The 12,698-nt window shown below is 54.5% G+C and overlaps 6 protein-coding genes across 6 annotated transcripts; 5 read left to right on the top strand and 1 right to left on the bottom strand.

Moving 5' to 3' along the window:
* Window positions 1-1,239: 1,239 nt before the first annotated feature.
* Window positions 1,240-1,630, top strand: DACRYDRAFT_106406 (uncharacterized protein; the record flags this gene model as incomplete). The annotated part of the gene is made up of 2 exons (XM_040768263.1): window positions 1,240-1,292; window positions 1,345-1,630. The coding sequence occupies 2 exons, from the start codon at window positions 1,240-1,242 to the stop codon at window positions 1,628-1,630; spliced, it is 339 nt and encodes a 112-aa protein (XP_040630136.1).
* Window positions 1,631-1,634: 4 nt separating this feature from the next.
* DACRYDRAFT_21487 (uncharacterized protein) lies at window positions 1,635-2,555 on the top strand. Its single transcript, XM_040772418.1, has one exon. The coding sequence runs from the start codon at window positions 1,741-1,743 to the stop codon at window positions 2,227-2,229; it is 489 nt and encodes a 162-aa protein (XP_040630135.1). The 5' UTR covers window positions 1,635-1,740; the 3' UTR covers window positions 2,230-2,555.
* A 498-nt stretch (window positions 2,556-3,053) lies between these two features.
* On the top strand, window positions 3,054-4,440 carry DACRYDRAFT_78142 (uncharacterized protein; the record flags this gene model as incomplete). The annotated part of the gene is made up of 2 exons (XM_040776314.1): window positions 3,054-3,479; window positions 3,554-4,440. 2 exons carry the CDS (start codon window positions 3,054-3,056, stop codon window positions 4,343-4,345), a joined length of 1,218 nt encoding a protein of 405 aa, XP_040630134.1. The 3' UTR covers window positions 4,346-4,440.
* Window positions 4,441-4,679: 239 nt separating this feature from the next.
* On the top strand, window positions 4,680-6,059 carry DACRYDRAFT_99557 (uncharacterized protein; the record flags this gene model as incomplete). The annotated part of the gene is made up of 1 exon (XM_040777601.1): window positions 4,680-6,059. Exon 1 carries the CDS (start codon window positions 4,713-4,715, stop codon window positions 6,057-6,059), a length of 1,347 nt encoding a protein of 448 aa, XP_040630133.1. The 5' UTR covers window positions 4,680-4,712.
* A 1,189-nt stretch (window positions 6,060-7,248) lies between these two features.
* DACRYDRAFT_99556 (leucine-tRNA ligase) lies at window positions 7,249-11,020 on the bottom strand. The gene is made up of 8 exons (XM_040777600.1): window positions 10,833-11,020; window positions 10,514-10,786; window positions 10,189-10,464; window positions 9,077-10,140; window positions 8,831-9,030; window positions 8,184-8,781; window positions 7,585-8,134; window positions 7,249-7,535 (listed from the first exon to the last, which is right to left on the bottom strand). Exons 1-8 carry the CDS (start codon window positions 10,866-10,868, stop codon window positions 7,302-7,304), a joined length of 3,231 nt encoding a protein of 1,076 aa, XP_040630132.1. The 5' UTR covers window positions 10,869-11,020; the 3' UTR covers window positions 7,249-7,301.
* A 157-nt stretch (window positions 11,021-11,177) lies between these two features.
* On the top strand, window positions 11,178-11,997 carry DACRYDRAFT_99555 (uncharacterized protein; the record flags this gene model as incomplete). The annotated part of the gene is made up of 3 exons (XM_040777599.1): window positions 11,178-11,457; window positions 11,508-11,677; window positions 11,814-11,997. The coding sequence occupies 3 exons, from the start codon at window positions 11,178-11,180 to the stop codon at window positions 11,991-11,993; spliced, it is 630 nt and encodes a 209-aa protein (XP_040630131.1). The 3' UTR covers window positions 11,994-11,997.
* Window positions 11,998-12,698: the final 701 nt, after the last annotated feature.

Genomic DNA, 12,698 nt, shown 5'->3' with positions numbered 1-12,698 from the left:
AATATGGCATTCCCCGAGCTACCACAACCTTCTGGTGGTGTTATTGATAATGTCCCCGAAGAGGGCTGCGCTGGCCGGGGAGAGCATCGCCTAACGTGATCCTGCCCGGTTGTGGCAGTTACTCGATCAAGGAAGGAAACCAAGGAGGGATATTGAATACCTAGAAAGCGGTCCCTTGATCCGTCCGTGCGGTGACGATGATAATAGTTGATCTGTAGTACCACAAGTGGAGGATAGGAGACAACGGAGGGTTGGGTGCATCCTCAGAATGCTAGCGAAGTCTTGTCTTGAAGAGGTGCGACTGGCCCAGCAAGTAGGCGACCGCGAGATTTATTTCCCTCTAATACCTCACACAGTCGGCAGGCATACGACAGGAGCCAGGATCCCTTAGAATAGCGGTCAATAATTATAGCAATCTTGAAAAATTGGGAGTTTCGTTCCCGGAGCTCAGGACGTTTGTCGATCATTTTACCGGAGGATGCCCATCTGGAAGAGTTATCCGAGACACAACTATTTAGTCAACTTCAGTGCCCATATGCATACAATATGTAGCGACAGATGAGGGCAGAAGTCAGCAGCAACCCCCGTACAAGTGATAGCGGAAATTTGGTGCTCCCGGTGTGAAGTAACTCAACTCGCCGAAGGGTGCGTGCCATGAGGCAGAGCTCTAGGACACGCGACGCTTTGGTATTGTTTAAGCATAATAACACGATAGCAACGACCTCGCAACATGACAGTCAGCAACTTGAAAGCTTTGATATAGAGAAGTTGGTTTCTCCCAAGGACGCGGCAAGACAAGCAAGAGACTTTTGTTCGTTCATCTTCCAGAAGCTGTAGGCGCGGGCCAACAGGAAAAATTCTCGGACATACATGTCCTTTGTCAACAGTAATCAAACGCACGCGAGGGCAACAAGATGAGCAGCAGTAAATAAGCCAAGCAACCGTGACAAGCCTAGTGTGACGCCGATTCCACTGAGAGCCCCGCTGATCCACCGACCGAAGACCATAGAACGATCAGACACGTCAAGTCTAGTCCACGTACACCAAGAATCGTAAGCGGCAGGGGTGGAACAAACTTGAGCCGTGAGCTGGCAAGTCACAAGAGGAACAGAGGAACAGAAAGATCCACGCCTTGTCTTCATGCTTTCTTTATCCCCGAATCTTCGGAACCGAACCGCTTCTCCGATATGACAACTCCAAATGTCTTTAGCCTCAACACTGAGCTCTTTCACGACGACCATGCCAGTCGTCTTCTCCCCATTACAAAAACAAGTCCTCTCTCTCTACCGAACGTAAGTCCGTCCCCCCCACCTTCCCCCCCCCAACCCAAGCTCAACCCCCCAGTGCCCTCCGGTCAATCCGTCAAAAGCCTCCCTCAGCCCAAGCAGCCTTTCGCAAGCTGTACAGGCATGCCTTTCGTACCCGCGCAAGAGAGTACAGTAAGCGCGACATCGCGGCTGTTGAGCACCTCCTGAGGCAGGGGAGGAGATGGGTAGAGGTCATGCAGGGTCAGGGAGTGAGGGGGGTCGCGGTGGGCCTGGAGGTGGAGCGATGGTGGAACGAGGAGGGGAGGAGGGATTGGTGGACTGCTAGAGAGGAGAAGGCTGAAGAGGAGGATGGGAAACAATAGGTGTGTAGGAAGGAACGCGTGTATAACTTGACTAACTGGCGTAGCTAACTGACGAGCAATAAGAAAACCCAGCACCATCCCCTGCTCACGACCACGGCCTCAAGCTCGCCATGTTCCGCTTGGGCACCAGCCGCGCCCCATTACTCGTCTTCTCAGCGTTCTTGAGCACGTCCCCAAACCCCGCCTCTCGAGGTAACTTGATCATCGCCGGTCTCTCAGCGTTCTTGAGCACGTCCCCAAACCCCGCCTCCCGAGGTGACTTGCTCATTGCCGGTCTCCTCGCCAGCGAGTCCCCTTCGTTGAGCCTCTCCTTCCTCTCCCTCTCCTCGCGCTTCTTCTCCCTCCTCTCCAACTCGCGCTTCACGCCCGACTCCTTCTCCCTCGGAACCTCGTCCAGCCGCTCCTCCCGCAACCCCTCGATCATCTGTACATCGACGAGCATATCCAACCCGGCCAGCAGGTCCAAACTCGCATCCCCGTGCTCAGGGTCGTCCTCCTCCCAACAATCCTCCACAACCCACACTTTCTCCCCAACGACGTCCCGCGCCGCCAGGGCAGTAGCGACCATCTCCGCTCCGGAACTGACGCCGCAGAGGTAGACTCGCTCTACTCTCCTTTCCCGGAGATGCCGTTCGAGCCCGGTGTGGAAGAACGCGCTCAGGCCAGGCTTGGCCAGTACTGGTTCGCCTTCCCTCGGCGAGCAGGAACTTGGGAAATGGGGAGAGAAGGTCGGGGAGAGGGAGACGATGTGCACTACTACTGGGCGGGAACGTCGGAGGTCTAGCGAGTCGCGGAGCATGAATATGCTCATTAGGAGCTGGTGCGCTGTCTCCCTCGGTAGGAGCTCGAGGTAGCAGGATTGGAGGTTGAGGAATATGAACGCTGTTCGGCGGAGGTTGAGCGAGGTTTCTATCATGCTGTCATGCAAAGGTTAGCAGGGTTGGAGTATAGGGGAGGGAAATATGTACCTGGGAGTGAAGACATCTTGTCGCGGACTTGGAGTTGGAGGTACCATTCGTGAGATTGATTAATTTAAAGTAGAGTAAAAGTTCAAAGTAGTGATGCACACGCCCGCGTGGCCGTAGAGAGTAAAAGGTGAGGAAACGTTTATGGGAAGAGTGTAGAGTGTAGATAGATGGTGGGTGAACTGTGCAGTCGTGCGACATTGTGAGCGGTGCAGCAGTGCATACTCTTACCTCTCCTGTTCTCGCTCTCCTGTTACATGTTACAATAAGCGCCCGTTAGCAGTGCTTATATAAAACACAGCCACTAGTCCGGGGTTTGGTATGGCGCGGATGCCGAGGATTCCTCACTGTCATTGACTGGCTACTAGTAGTATTGCTTGCAATTCTCTGTGATTGACTTTACAGTACTTAGGCACTTGAGCTCTCTTATGTCGGGTTGCCTTGAATTGATGGAGAGGATGAGGACAGTTCGATACTGTCTAGGAAGGGGAATATTATTAGAGGCGAGATTAGAAGGGAGATTGCAACTTACAAGGCGGTATACAGACTCGGCTTCACCTCGACAGGCAACTACCCTGTCGAGCGCCTCATCGTCAGCCTCATCCTCCTCGACCTCCCCCTCAACCTCGACAACCACTCCTACATCAACCACCGCTTCTATTCTCCTACCCCCTCCTTCATCTCCCTCCCCCTCTCCCTCCTCATCCCCTCTGACAACCCCTGCAACCCCGACATCCCCCCCACCCACACCCCCCTCCCCATCCATCCAAATCCACCGTCGCCTCAACACCCTATTTCAAGACGCCTCCGCCCGCCTGTCCACGTTCGGCGAGCGGCTGAACCAGTTTACAGGGTATGCGGAGATCGAGGGGCTCAAGAAGCAAGTCCGGGAACGGGGTGCGTCTCCCACACTTTCCCTTCTCTGTTGCATAAACTGAGATATCGCCCTTTGGCAGAGGAAGGGATGCACCTCCTGCACCAGGATGCAAGGAACGCGAAACGCGAGTATGAACTTGCAGTCTCCGCCCGCAGCGCCTGCCAAAGACAAGTCAACGATCTCCTGCAACGGAAATCCATGTGGACCGAATCTGACGTGTCAAGGTTCACCGAGCTCGTAAGGCAGGACCATGCGAACGAGCAGACGGAGCAAGTGGCGCAGGAAGGAGTGCAGAAGGCTGAAGAGGAGGTCGAGAGGGGCCAGGGAGTGCTCATGCAGACTATTCTGCATAGGTATCATGAGGAGCAAGTGTGGAGCGACAAGATCCGTAGTGCGAGCACGTATGGCTCTCTCGTTGCTCTGGGGCTCAATATGGTTGTGTTTATGATGGCGGTCGTTGTGGTTGAACCGTGGAAACGGAAGAGGCTGGCGGAGGTGTTCGAGCTGCGGGTGGGGGAGATGACGAGAGAGGTGGAAGGGGTGGTGAGAGAGGAGGTGGGAAAAGTGGGCAAGAGGCTGGAGAGGGATGAACGCGGGTTGGAGGTACCTCGCGCTGGCGTGCCTCCAGTGCTGGTGCAGACCAGGACAGCAAGTGTCCAAACCGACATCACACTAGAAGAACCCCATGAACCCCGGGAGAGAGCGCCATGGATAGAACGAGACTGGAAATCGACGATCGTCAGAACATGGAGCGCTATTAGGAGCCGGGGGATGGAAGATGACCAGGTTGTGCTCGCTTTGGCTAGCACGGCGGTAGGAGTGTTGGGTATGGGTATGGTCTCCCTTTCGGTGTGGGCGATGAGGAACCGGTGATTGTCATACGGGGAATGTAATGTTTATATGGAGAAGAAAGAGGGCAAAAGAACTTGTTGCCCAAGCTTCTGTGATCCTACGCAATGCATCGTCTTGTACAAAGAGCCAATCCTGCATCTAAGTTAAAATATAAACAAAAGTTGCAATAAAGATACACATGAACAAGGGTTGTTATTGTATTTGTTTGTTGTTTCCCTGAATAAGAAGCAGACCACGTGCCGTGATACGCGTCCAATACGCGCGCCTATCCTTCTCCTCCTCGACCTCTTTCACCACCGCGATACCCCATTTCTATCATTACCCCCTACACTGACTACCTCCCACTGCCACCGCTATCACCACCACTACTACCACTACCTCATTCAAAATGAAACGTCGTTCCCAAACGCAAGCCAAGCCCGCCAAACCCACAACGACAAGCTCAACACTCACCTCCCTCACCTCGCTAATCCCAACCTCAACGTCAACAACCTCGACCACGTCCAACAACTCCAATTCTTCCACTCCGACCCCAGCGCGCCTCTCTCACGCAAAACGTTCCCAGTCTTTATCCCATATCCGCACTCCTGCCCCTCCTGCCCGACCGCGCTCCAACACGCCTAGCACACCGGGTTCTCTAGCCAGCTCGAAGCGTACCAAGCTTACCGAGTCTACTAATCTACTGCGGACGACGTTACCGGAAGAACTGTTGCCGGGGGAGGAGGACTGGTATGCTCGTGCCAAGGAGCTGGAGGCGGAGAACACGCGGCTCAAACTGCTAGAAGAGGAGAACACCAAGCTCAAAGCACTCGAGTCCCAGCTCACAAAGCTGCGTGCTCTTGAAACAGAGAATTCGAAATTGCAGTCCCTGGAGCCGCAGCTGGCGAAACTCCGCACGCTAGAATCAGAGAACTCGAAGCTCCGTGCTCAGCTTAGCTTGCTCTCTCTGCGTCCAACACAAGCAGCACACGAGACGCTGCAAAAGGACTACTCTTCCCTCGAGAGTATACTGGAAGGTACGCAGAGGGAGAACGTCCATGCCGAAGAACAGATCCGGTTCCTCCGGGAAAGACAGAAGAAGCTCGAAGAGGCACTGGAGAGGTTCGTCGGGCCCAGATGGGCGGATATCGCTGATGTTCCTCCGGTGTGTGCGGGCCCGGCGAGTAGGAGGCAGAGCAGGCTTTTGGGAGAAGAGACGGTAGCGGCCTTGAACAAGATGGGGCTAAACGGGCCCGCACAAAGGGGCCTACCGACGCTAGAGGAAGCGAGCTTCGTTACCCGTGCATCCTCTACCCGCGCGAAAACGGAACAAGAAGACACAACAGCAGGCGTGGACATGGATATGGACGCGGACAAGTCCCAGTCGTTGACTCCTGTCGTCCAGCGTCTAGGGAGGAGTGCGATCTCCACCGGCGGGGCGAGCGTCTCCGGCCTCTTGGACTTGTACGACCTCTCCCAGCCCTCGCTCCATACCGAGACGGACACCGACGCTGGCGAAGCATCGCTCTCGCGTCCTCTTTCCCGCGCTTCGGCAGTGTTGACAGCCAGCATGCTTGGCCAACGTTTTGGCTCAGCACTGGAAGAAGAGCCTGCTTTCCAAGCTATTGCACGGCGTGTGCGAGCGCTGGAGGCCGTTGTCCAGAAATTTATTGTTCGCACGAGACCGGAACATGTGGGGGAGCTGTCGATGGTCAGGGACGAGCTGGAGGTAGAGGGGCTGATGGCGGATCTTTGAGGGGAAGGGTTGTGATTGGGGTGGACTTTGTCGATCTGGCGGTTTGGCACGCTGAGGCTGAATACAGCTTTTTGTACCATTTCGTAAATATCATACAATTTTGATTTTGCATTATACTGATACAACACGCCTGATTCAGTAAACAACAACATTCAAGACCCAAGTCACGAGAGAGAAAGAATGCATTGGTCCAAATGCTTGGTTTGCTTGCTCGCTTCAGTACTTGAAGTCTTTCGCCCCCGTACTGACATGATGCACGAAATGATCCTCTTCTTTCCTAAACGCCGTGTGGTTGGTGGGCGACGACGGCCATGCCTTTCCGGCCCATCAGAGGTATCTGACGGGCCATCGTCCGAGTCATGAATGGTGCTGGAAACATTGTTGATGTTTGTTGATGGATTGTTCTTTTAGCTAGTTATGGTTGTTTGTCTTGCCGCGGTTTCTGCTATTCAATTGAGCAATTTATAGGTGCCACTAGTGTCCGGTTTGAATAGCCGCCTGAGAAAGAACAAACACCGAGGTGAAACATGTTCATCACGCTCCCGTCGCAGACGGACCAGAGCGCCGGTGTACTCCGCCTGGACTCGAGCCGAGCACCTCACTTTTACGCGTACAGTGGAGCGGGTGGGGATGGTCGGGGAAGGTATGTTGCATGGCTGGTGTTGGATGTTAGCGGATGCGGCGACGACCGGAGGTCACGTGGTTTCACCACTTCGAGAAAGGAGAGACAAGTTCTGTATTCCGACGCGATTACTGAACTCCGGTTATTGATCACTCCTTTGGGAACCAGCTCGAGGCGTCCGATTGCGGATGCAGGGTCAGTATCGGCCAACACAGGTTGAGGGAGTCTCATGCATATGGTCGAGCGCAGCCCATATTCCTCTGCAGGGGGATGTTGGCGGAGGTCGTTAGAAAGGGAAACTTGTGCGGTACACTTCGAGGAAGACATACGAACCTCTAGGAAATATTGAAAAGACACGACGTCTGTCCGGAGGCGGGAATCGTGGTATTTGTGCGGGATATGCCATCGATGCGGCCGGGTGGCTATCTTAGAGGTCATATCCTGGTCTTGCTTTCTTCAATGTAGCTGCTTGACAACTGTGATTGAATAGGTATGCCTTATATTTACCGATACCAGAGCTTTCAGAGCGGAAGCTATCGTCTGGGGAGGAGCGAACAGCAACAGCGGATCCTGAAGTAATTGCATTAGATTCTAGTAATTGCTACACAGCACAAAGAAAATCAGATGTTATAAAAGGTGAAGCTCGGTGAGCCGGGCTCGGCGGTATCGATCACAGCCGCGGAATATGTCGGCTGGCCGGCCTTCGCACGGGCCTCATCTGCTAGTTCGATGTCGACTTTCTCGCAGTTGAATGTCCGCTGCAGGTAGGGGAGATTGGCCTGGAGAACATCCATCTCATGGAATGGCAGAGTTCGATTGAAAGCCGTCTTGGCACCGAATTGCCCTATCCGCTTCTGCTGAATGTGTCAGTCATCTGCTCTGCTTCGAAAGACTGCAGCTTGCCTTGAATGCTTGCACAAACGGCATCGCCCGCTTCTCCTTCATCAGGCCAGCAGCACCAAGCAGTTGTCGTACCTTGGCGTCATCGACTGTACCAGTCGTCCCGTCAAACGAGTCCTTGACCGCCTTCACGCATGCGTCCTGCCATTGTGGGAACGCGCTGGCCACAAAGATGCGCAGGGCCTTGGGCTTGGATGGATCTACCACTGGGGCAGTGCTCTTACCCTTCCGCTTTCCAAGGGACATCTCAGCATCACGAATGGCTTTGACTGTATCACGGAAGTAGGCGGCAGCGTCAAGGAGAGTGTGGTGGACGGGCTTAGACGGTGCAGGATAGAGGGCGACTTGGACTGACTTGGGCTCCTTGAGCACGATCGTCCACAGATGTTCAGAGAAGTGCGGAGCGATAGGGCAGACTAGGAGGGCAGAGATGCGTATGAAGTATTCGACGAGGTCTGCGTGCATATTCGCATCCGCCGTCATCTCACGGTAAGCGTCACGAGCAGATTGCAGCTCATAGAACCCATACTTGAGCGCGTCCTTGAAGCTCGTGCTAGAAGGCTATCAGACTCCGCCACGTAAGACTGAAGAGCAAGACTCACGCGTCGTAGTTCTTCTTAGTGATCTCAATAAGGTTATTGATCTCGTTCTCAAAGACGTCGTCGTGGAACGTCTTCGGGCCAGTCCGGAGTGTGCTCTTGGTTTCCACCATCTCCTCACACCAAGTCATGAGGGTATGCAGACGGAGGATAGCAGCGTTCGCGGTGGTCTCCTCGAAGTTTGCGTCCTCGATACCGTCACCGGCATCTGCGAGCGCCACACGTGTAGCGTCCGCACCGAACTTCTGGATACTGTCCCGCATCGTGAGACTGTTTCCGGTGCTTTTGGACATCTTCTTTCCGTTAAGCATCAGATGGCCATTCGCACGCATGCTGAGAGGCCACTTCTCCTCAGGGAAGATAGCCGCGTGGTTGTAGATGCAGAACGTAAGATGATTGTTGATCAGGTCCTTGCCAGAGGACCGGATGTCCATCGGGTACCAGTAGTTGAACTCGCGCTTCATAGTTGTTATCTGCTCTTTGCTGATCGGACATTGCTCGGGATATGGTCCGTCGCAGAGGATGTGCTCCCAGACCTCGTCGGTCATCTGCTCTGCTTTTACGCCGAGCGGGCCGACCTTGTGACCGTCAATCACACCGCCTGTCAACGAAGTCAGCTTTGATCTTACGATGAGCGCTAGCGCACCCACCCTGGAGAAGGTACGCCACGGTATAGTACGCCATATAGATCGTCGAATCGCTGAGGGACTCAACTAGCCATTTCTGATCCCAGGGAAGCTTCGACCCCAGGCCGTAAGTACGCGCACAAGCCCACTTGTTCAGCCAGCTGAGCGTGCCCTGGAACGCGTGCCTCGTCTCGTCAAAGTAGGTGTTCATCTTCCCGAGGAGCCTAGAGACCGTCAGATCCGCAGCGCGAGTCGAAGAGGGAAGCTCACTTCTCCGCCTGCTCCTTCCACACCGGCTCGCCGTAGTCGATATACCACTGATCGACGAGGGCGACAACACACTCGTCCGCGCTACGGCTGATGATAAGGCCCTCCGGCTCAGCATATGCAAAGGCTAGGCTAGCCTCGATCATCTTTTCCCTGACCTTGCCCTTTGCCTCTTGCACGGGCTCGCCCTTGAACTCGCCAACGAGCATCGTACCGCTATAGAATCCCTCCTTGTATGCGAGCTCCTTAGCCTCCGCGAGTTGCTTGACGTCCTTCTGGCTTTGGATCTTCAGCTGCTTGCACAGCGTGGGCGCGGTGAGGTCGCCATATGTCGGAGTGTTGATAACGGGGATAGGCTCGAGTGCGGCCCAAGAAGGGTCGATCTTATAAAACTCGGCCTTCTTCCGGAGGTCCATAAGCGTCTGGTAGTCGTCTGGCGAGTCAGAGGGAACGGAAGTGACCACACCCGTGCCTTTGGTAGCGAGGACGTTCTCCATGGGCAGGACGTAGACCTCGGGGTTGATCCCGAAGGGAGCTTTGATCCGCGCTCCGACGAGGACAGCACCGTCCACCTCTGCGAGCTGGGTTACCTCACCGCGCGGGAGGGTACAGCCTTGGAAAGCCATGTTCCTTGCTGCGCGATAGGTGCATACATATGCCTCCTTGTCGTTGGCGACAAAGAGCCCGTACTTGATCGCCGTGCCCACGAAACAGTTCGTCTGGCCGTACATCGTCTCCGGCCTCAGGGTAGCAGCGACGAGGTAGATCGTCCTCCCCCCCGCCTTGTCATGCAGGACTTGCGCGGCGGGAGGGAGGGAAACGACCTGCATGCGCAGTGCGGTATACTCCTGCGGTCCGAGGGCTTCTCCGCTCGCACGGTCGTGGTCCATACATGGTTGTCCGTCTTTGGGACTGTAGATGGTGTACCGCTCGCCAAACTGCACTTTCTGCATCCCGTGCAGCTTGTTCATTTGCCATCGGACGAAGCTGTCAAAGTACGGGTTCACGTCGGTGGTGATAAACGACCGGCGGTAGTCGATCCTTGCTCCAAAGCTCTTCGCGTCCTCCTATTCCACTTGATGAGCACTATTCCTCATCGAAGGAAGAAGACGCACGATGGCAATAGGCGGGAAGTACCCCAGCCAATGATACGGGTCCGCAAACCGCTTGATCTCCTCCCTAGGCACACCGATACTCTCCATAATCTGGAACTGGTACGTCAGCCCCGTAGCTTTGGCAGCGACCTTGCCCTTCTTGGCTTTGTCGATCGAGGCAGGCGGGTTGGGCTCAACGGGCGGGTGAATGGCCTCCCCGTCCTCTGTTTCAGGGGCGAAGTGCTCAAAGTCGGCACCGAAGAGCTCCATCTCCCTGATAAGCTTGTCTGCTGCTGCCTACGCCGACTCGTATGAGCATATGGCCGCATATGAGCAGAAGACGCACCTTGATCGGCATGCCCGTACAATGGAATCCCATTGGGAAAAGCACTCTCTTCCCGAGCATCCTCTGGAACCCAGCATCGAACTCGATCTTGCTGATGGTAAACGCGTGCCCAAGATGGTACGACCCGTTCATGTACGCAAAGGGGAATGTGCCCATCCATTTCTCCTGCTCAGACTCACCAGGTGCAGGAGGGTGAGCCTCAAACAGCTTCTGGTCCGCCCATTGTGCCTGATACTTCTTCTCGAGAGCGACGAGGTAGTCACGTTTTCCTGTCTTGGAGTGGAATGAGCGAATGCGATCGGACGTCTGTGAGACAAACCTTTGCAAGCTCGATAGGCCCATTAGAAGCCGCCATCCTGCTAGTGTTGCCTATATGCGCGTATCTCTTGGTGTCGGGTACAAACTGTGCAGATGGAAATCGAAGGCAAGATCGTGTAGAGCGAAGAATGCCTCGCAGCAGTATCGTCGTTGTTCAACGGTCTCCAGCGAGACCGTGCTAGGCTGATAAGTACTGTCGTTCGATGTCAGTGTAAGCCTGACTCGAGCCTGGAAGAGAAGTTCACCTTTTGGCACAACAATTCTGTTTCCGTGATTACGTAACCCTAGTCCCTGATCGACATTCTTCGTTCACGTTTGGTCAAACGAGCACGAGCAAGAACACACAATGTCATTCCTACGCCGTCTCCCTTCCTTCCTCCCTTCCCCATCCACTTCCCGTGCTCTCCCCATTACCTTCATCAGGTCATACGCTGTCCCACGCCCTTCAGCATATACGAACCCTCCCCCACCGCCTAAAGTCCCACCCCCAAACCCGGACGGCACACTCCGTCCCCACCTGGGCGTCGTCACCAGCCCGAATCATGGCTTGTTCGGCTTCTTCCATAGGGATAAGGATGACAAAGTCGTCACGCTCGAGATGAGGGATAAGAGGACCGAATTCTCTGGTACGTCCCTTTCCATACATCTGGCGTATTGACCAACGTGCCTTTTGTAGGCAGGAGCTGGTCGGCCCCGGAACTGAGACGCAAGTCCTTCCTCGACCTGCATACCCTGTGGTACATCCTCATACGGGAACGGAACGTCCTCCACACTCAGCTAGAAGAGTGGAAGAAAGTGGGCGGAAAGCCGGAACATTTTGCCAATATCGATAAGCTGAACAACCGCGTGAGTGGTCCCTTTCTCGTCTTTCTCCTTCCACTCCCTTGAGTTGCGTCAATCGTCTGGACTCTTTCTTCACGATGTCTCATTTTCTTGTTTTTGTATCTGTCCTCACCCAGAGCATACCTGACATCGTCCTCAGTGCCGCAAATCCCTAGCCCGTATAAAAGCGATCCTAAACGAGCGCAGGCTAGCATTCAAACAAGCACGACGAATAACCGCCAAAGTCGAGAAGAACAGGATAAATACCGAACGTCGCTGGGCGCGAAAAGCTGCCGCAACAGCAGGAGAAGCCGGGGCGCCTGTAGCGGAGACGGTATAGGCCGTAGTGCACGCAGTGCAGAATCCAATGTTCATTATTCGTTCCAAGCCTGGAGGGGTCAAAATCTGCCTGTGCGCCAGGCTCTCCATACCCGCCAGCTAGTCCTCCAGTCATCCACTCTTGCACCCGCTAACCGAGGGTCTAACAACGCCCTCTCCAATCTTTGTACATCCTGCGCTGGTACCTACTGCCTATCAGTTCCCCCGCGCGCCTAACAGTAAGAGACTGAGTTCCGTAGCCGGATTCCACACATGCTCCGGGCAATCTACCCGTTTCCACAGGGCGTTGATTACAATATGGACCATTTGACAATAATAACAAGGTGGAATCTATACCGTGGGGTACACACCAGAAAGGCAGTCGAGGCGCTATATATATTCCATGTATGCTAACACCGAACATGCTTATTCCCGACACGCGAACGCTTTCACATGAAAGTCGCGTTATATTCCTCGTCGCGTCTGACTCACAAGTTGAGTACGGTGAACGCGACGTTCGCAGTCTCAGCTCGATCCTGTTCTTGTTGTGTTTTACATCAACTTTAAACTGTTTACTGTTTTGTTGGAGGATTTGATTCCGCAGAGGCCTTTATTAACACGCACTCCGTTGCTTTTCGATTCCCCATCTGCTTGCACTCGAAACATCACTTTCCCCCTTCCTCCCCCCTCACCTCCCTCCCCCCCTCACCTTCCTCCCCCGTCACCA

The sequence above is a fragment of the Dacryopinax primogenitus genome (genome assembly GCF_000292625.1).
Source record: "Dacryopinax primogenitus strain DJM-731 SS1 chromosome Unknown DACRYscaffold_6, whole genome shotgun sequence".
NCBI classification, from domain to species: domain Eukaryota; kingdom Fungi; phylum Basidiomycota; class Dacrymycetes; order Dacrymycetales; family Dacrymycetaceae; genus Dacryopinax; species Dacryopinax primogenitus.
This window is presented reverse-complemented; position numbering and strand designations above follow the sequence as displayed.

Bases quoted from the DNA above. Each gene is read 5' to 3' on its own strand.
- DACRYDRAFT_21487 (XM_040772418.1), top strand. From the start codon at position 1,741: ATGTTCCGCTTGGGCACCAGCCGCGCCCCATTACTCGTCTTCTCAGCG.
- DACRYDRAFT_99556 (XM_040777600.1), bottom strand. From the start codon at position 10,868: ATGGCGGCTTCTAATGGGCCTATCGAGCTTGCAAAG. The intron at 8,782-8,830 runs GTGGGTGCGCTA...CTTCGTTGACAG, and splicing joins CGTGGCGTACCTTCTCCAGG to GCGGTGTGATTGACGGTCAC. The intron at 8,135-8,183 runs GTGAGTCTTGCT...ATAGCCTTCTAG, and splicing joins ACTAAGAAGAACTACGACGC to CACGAGCTTCAAGGACGCGC.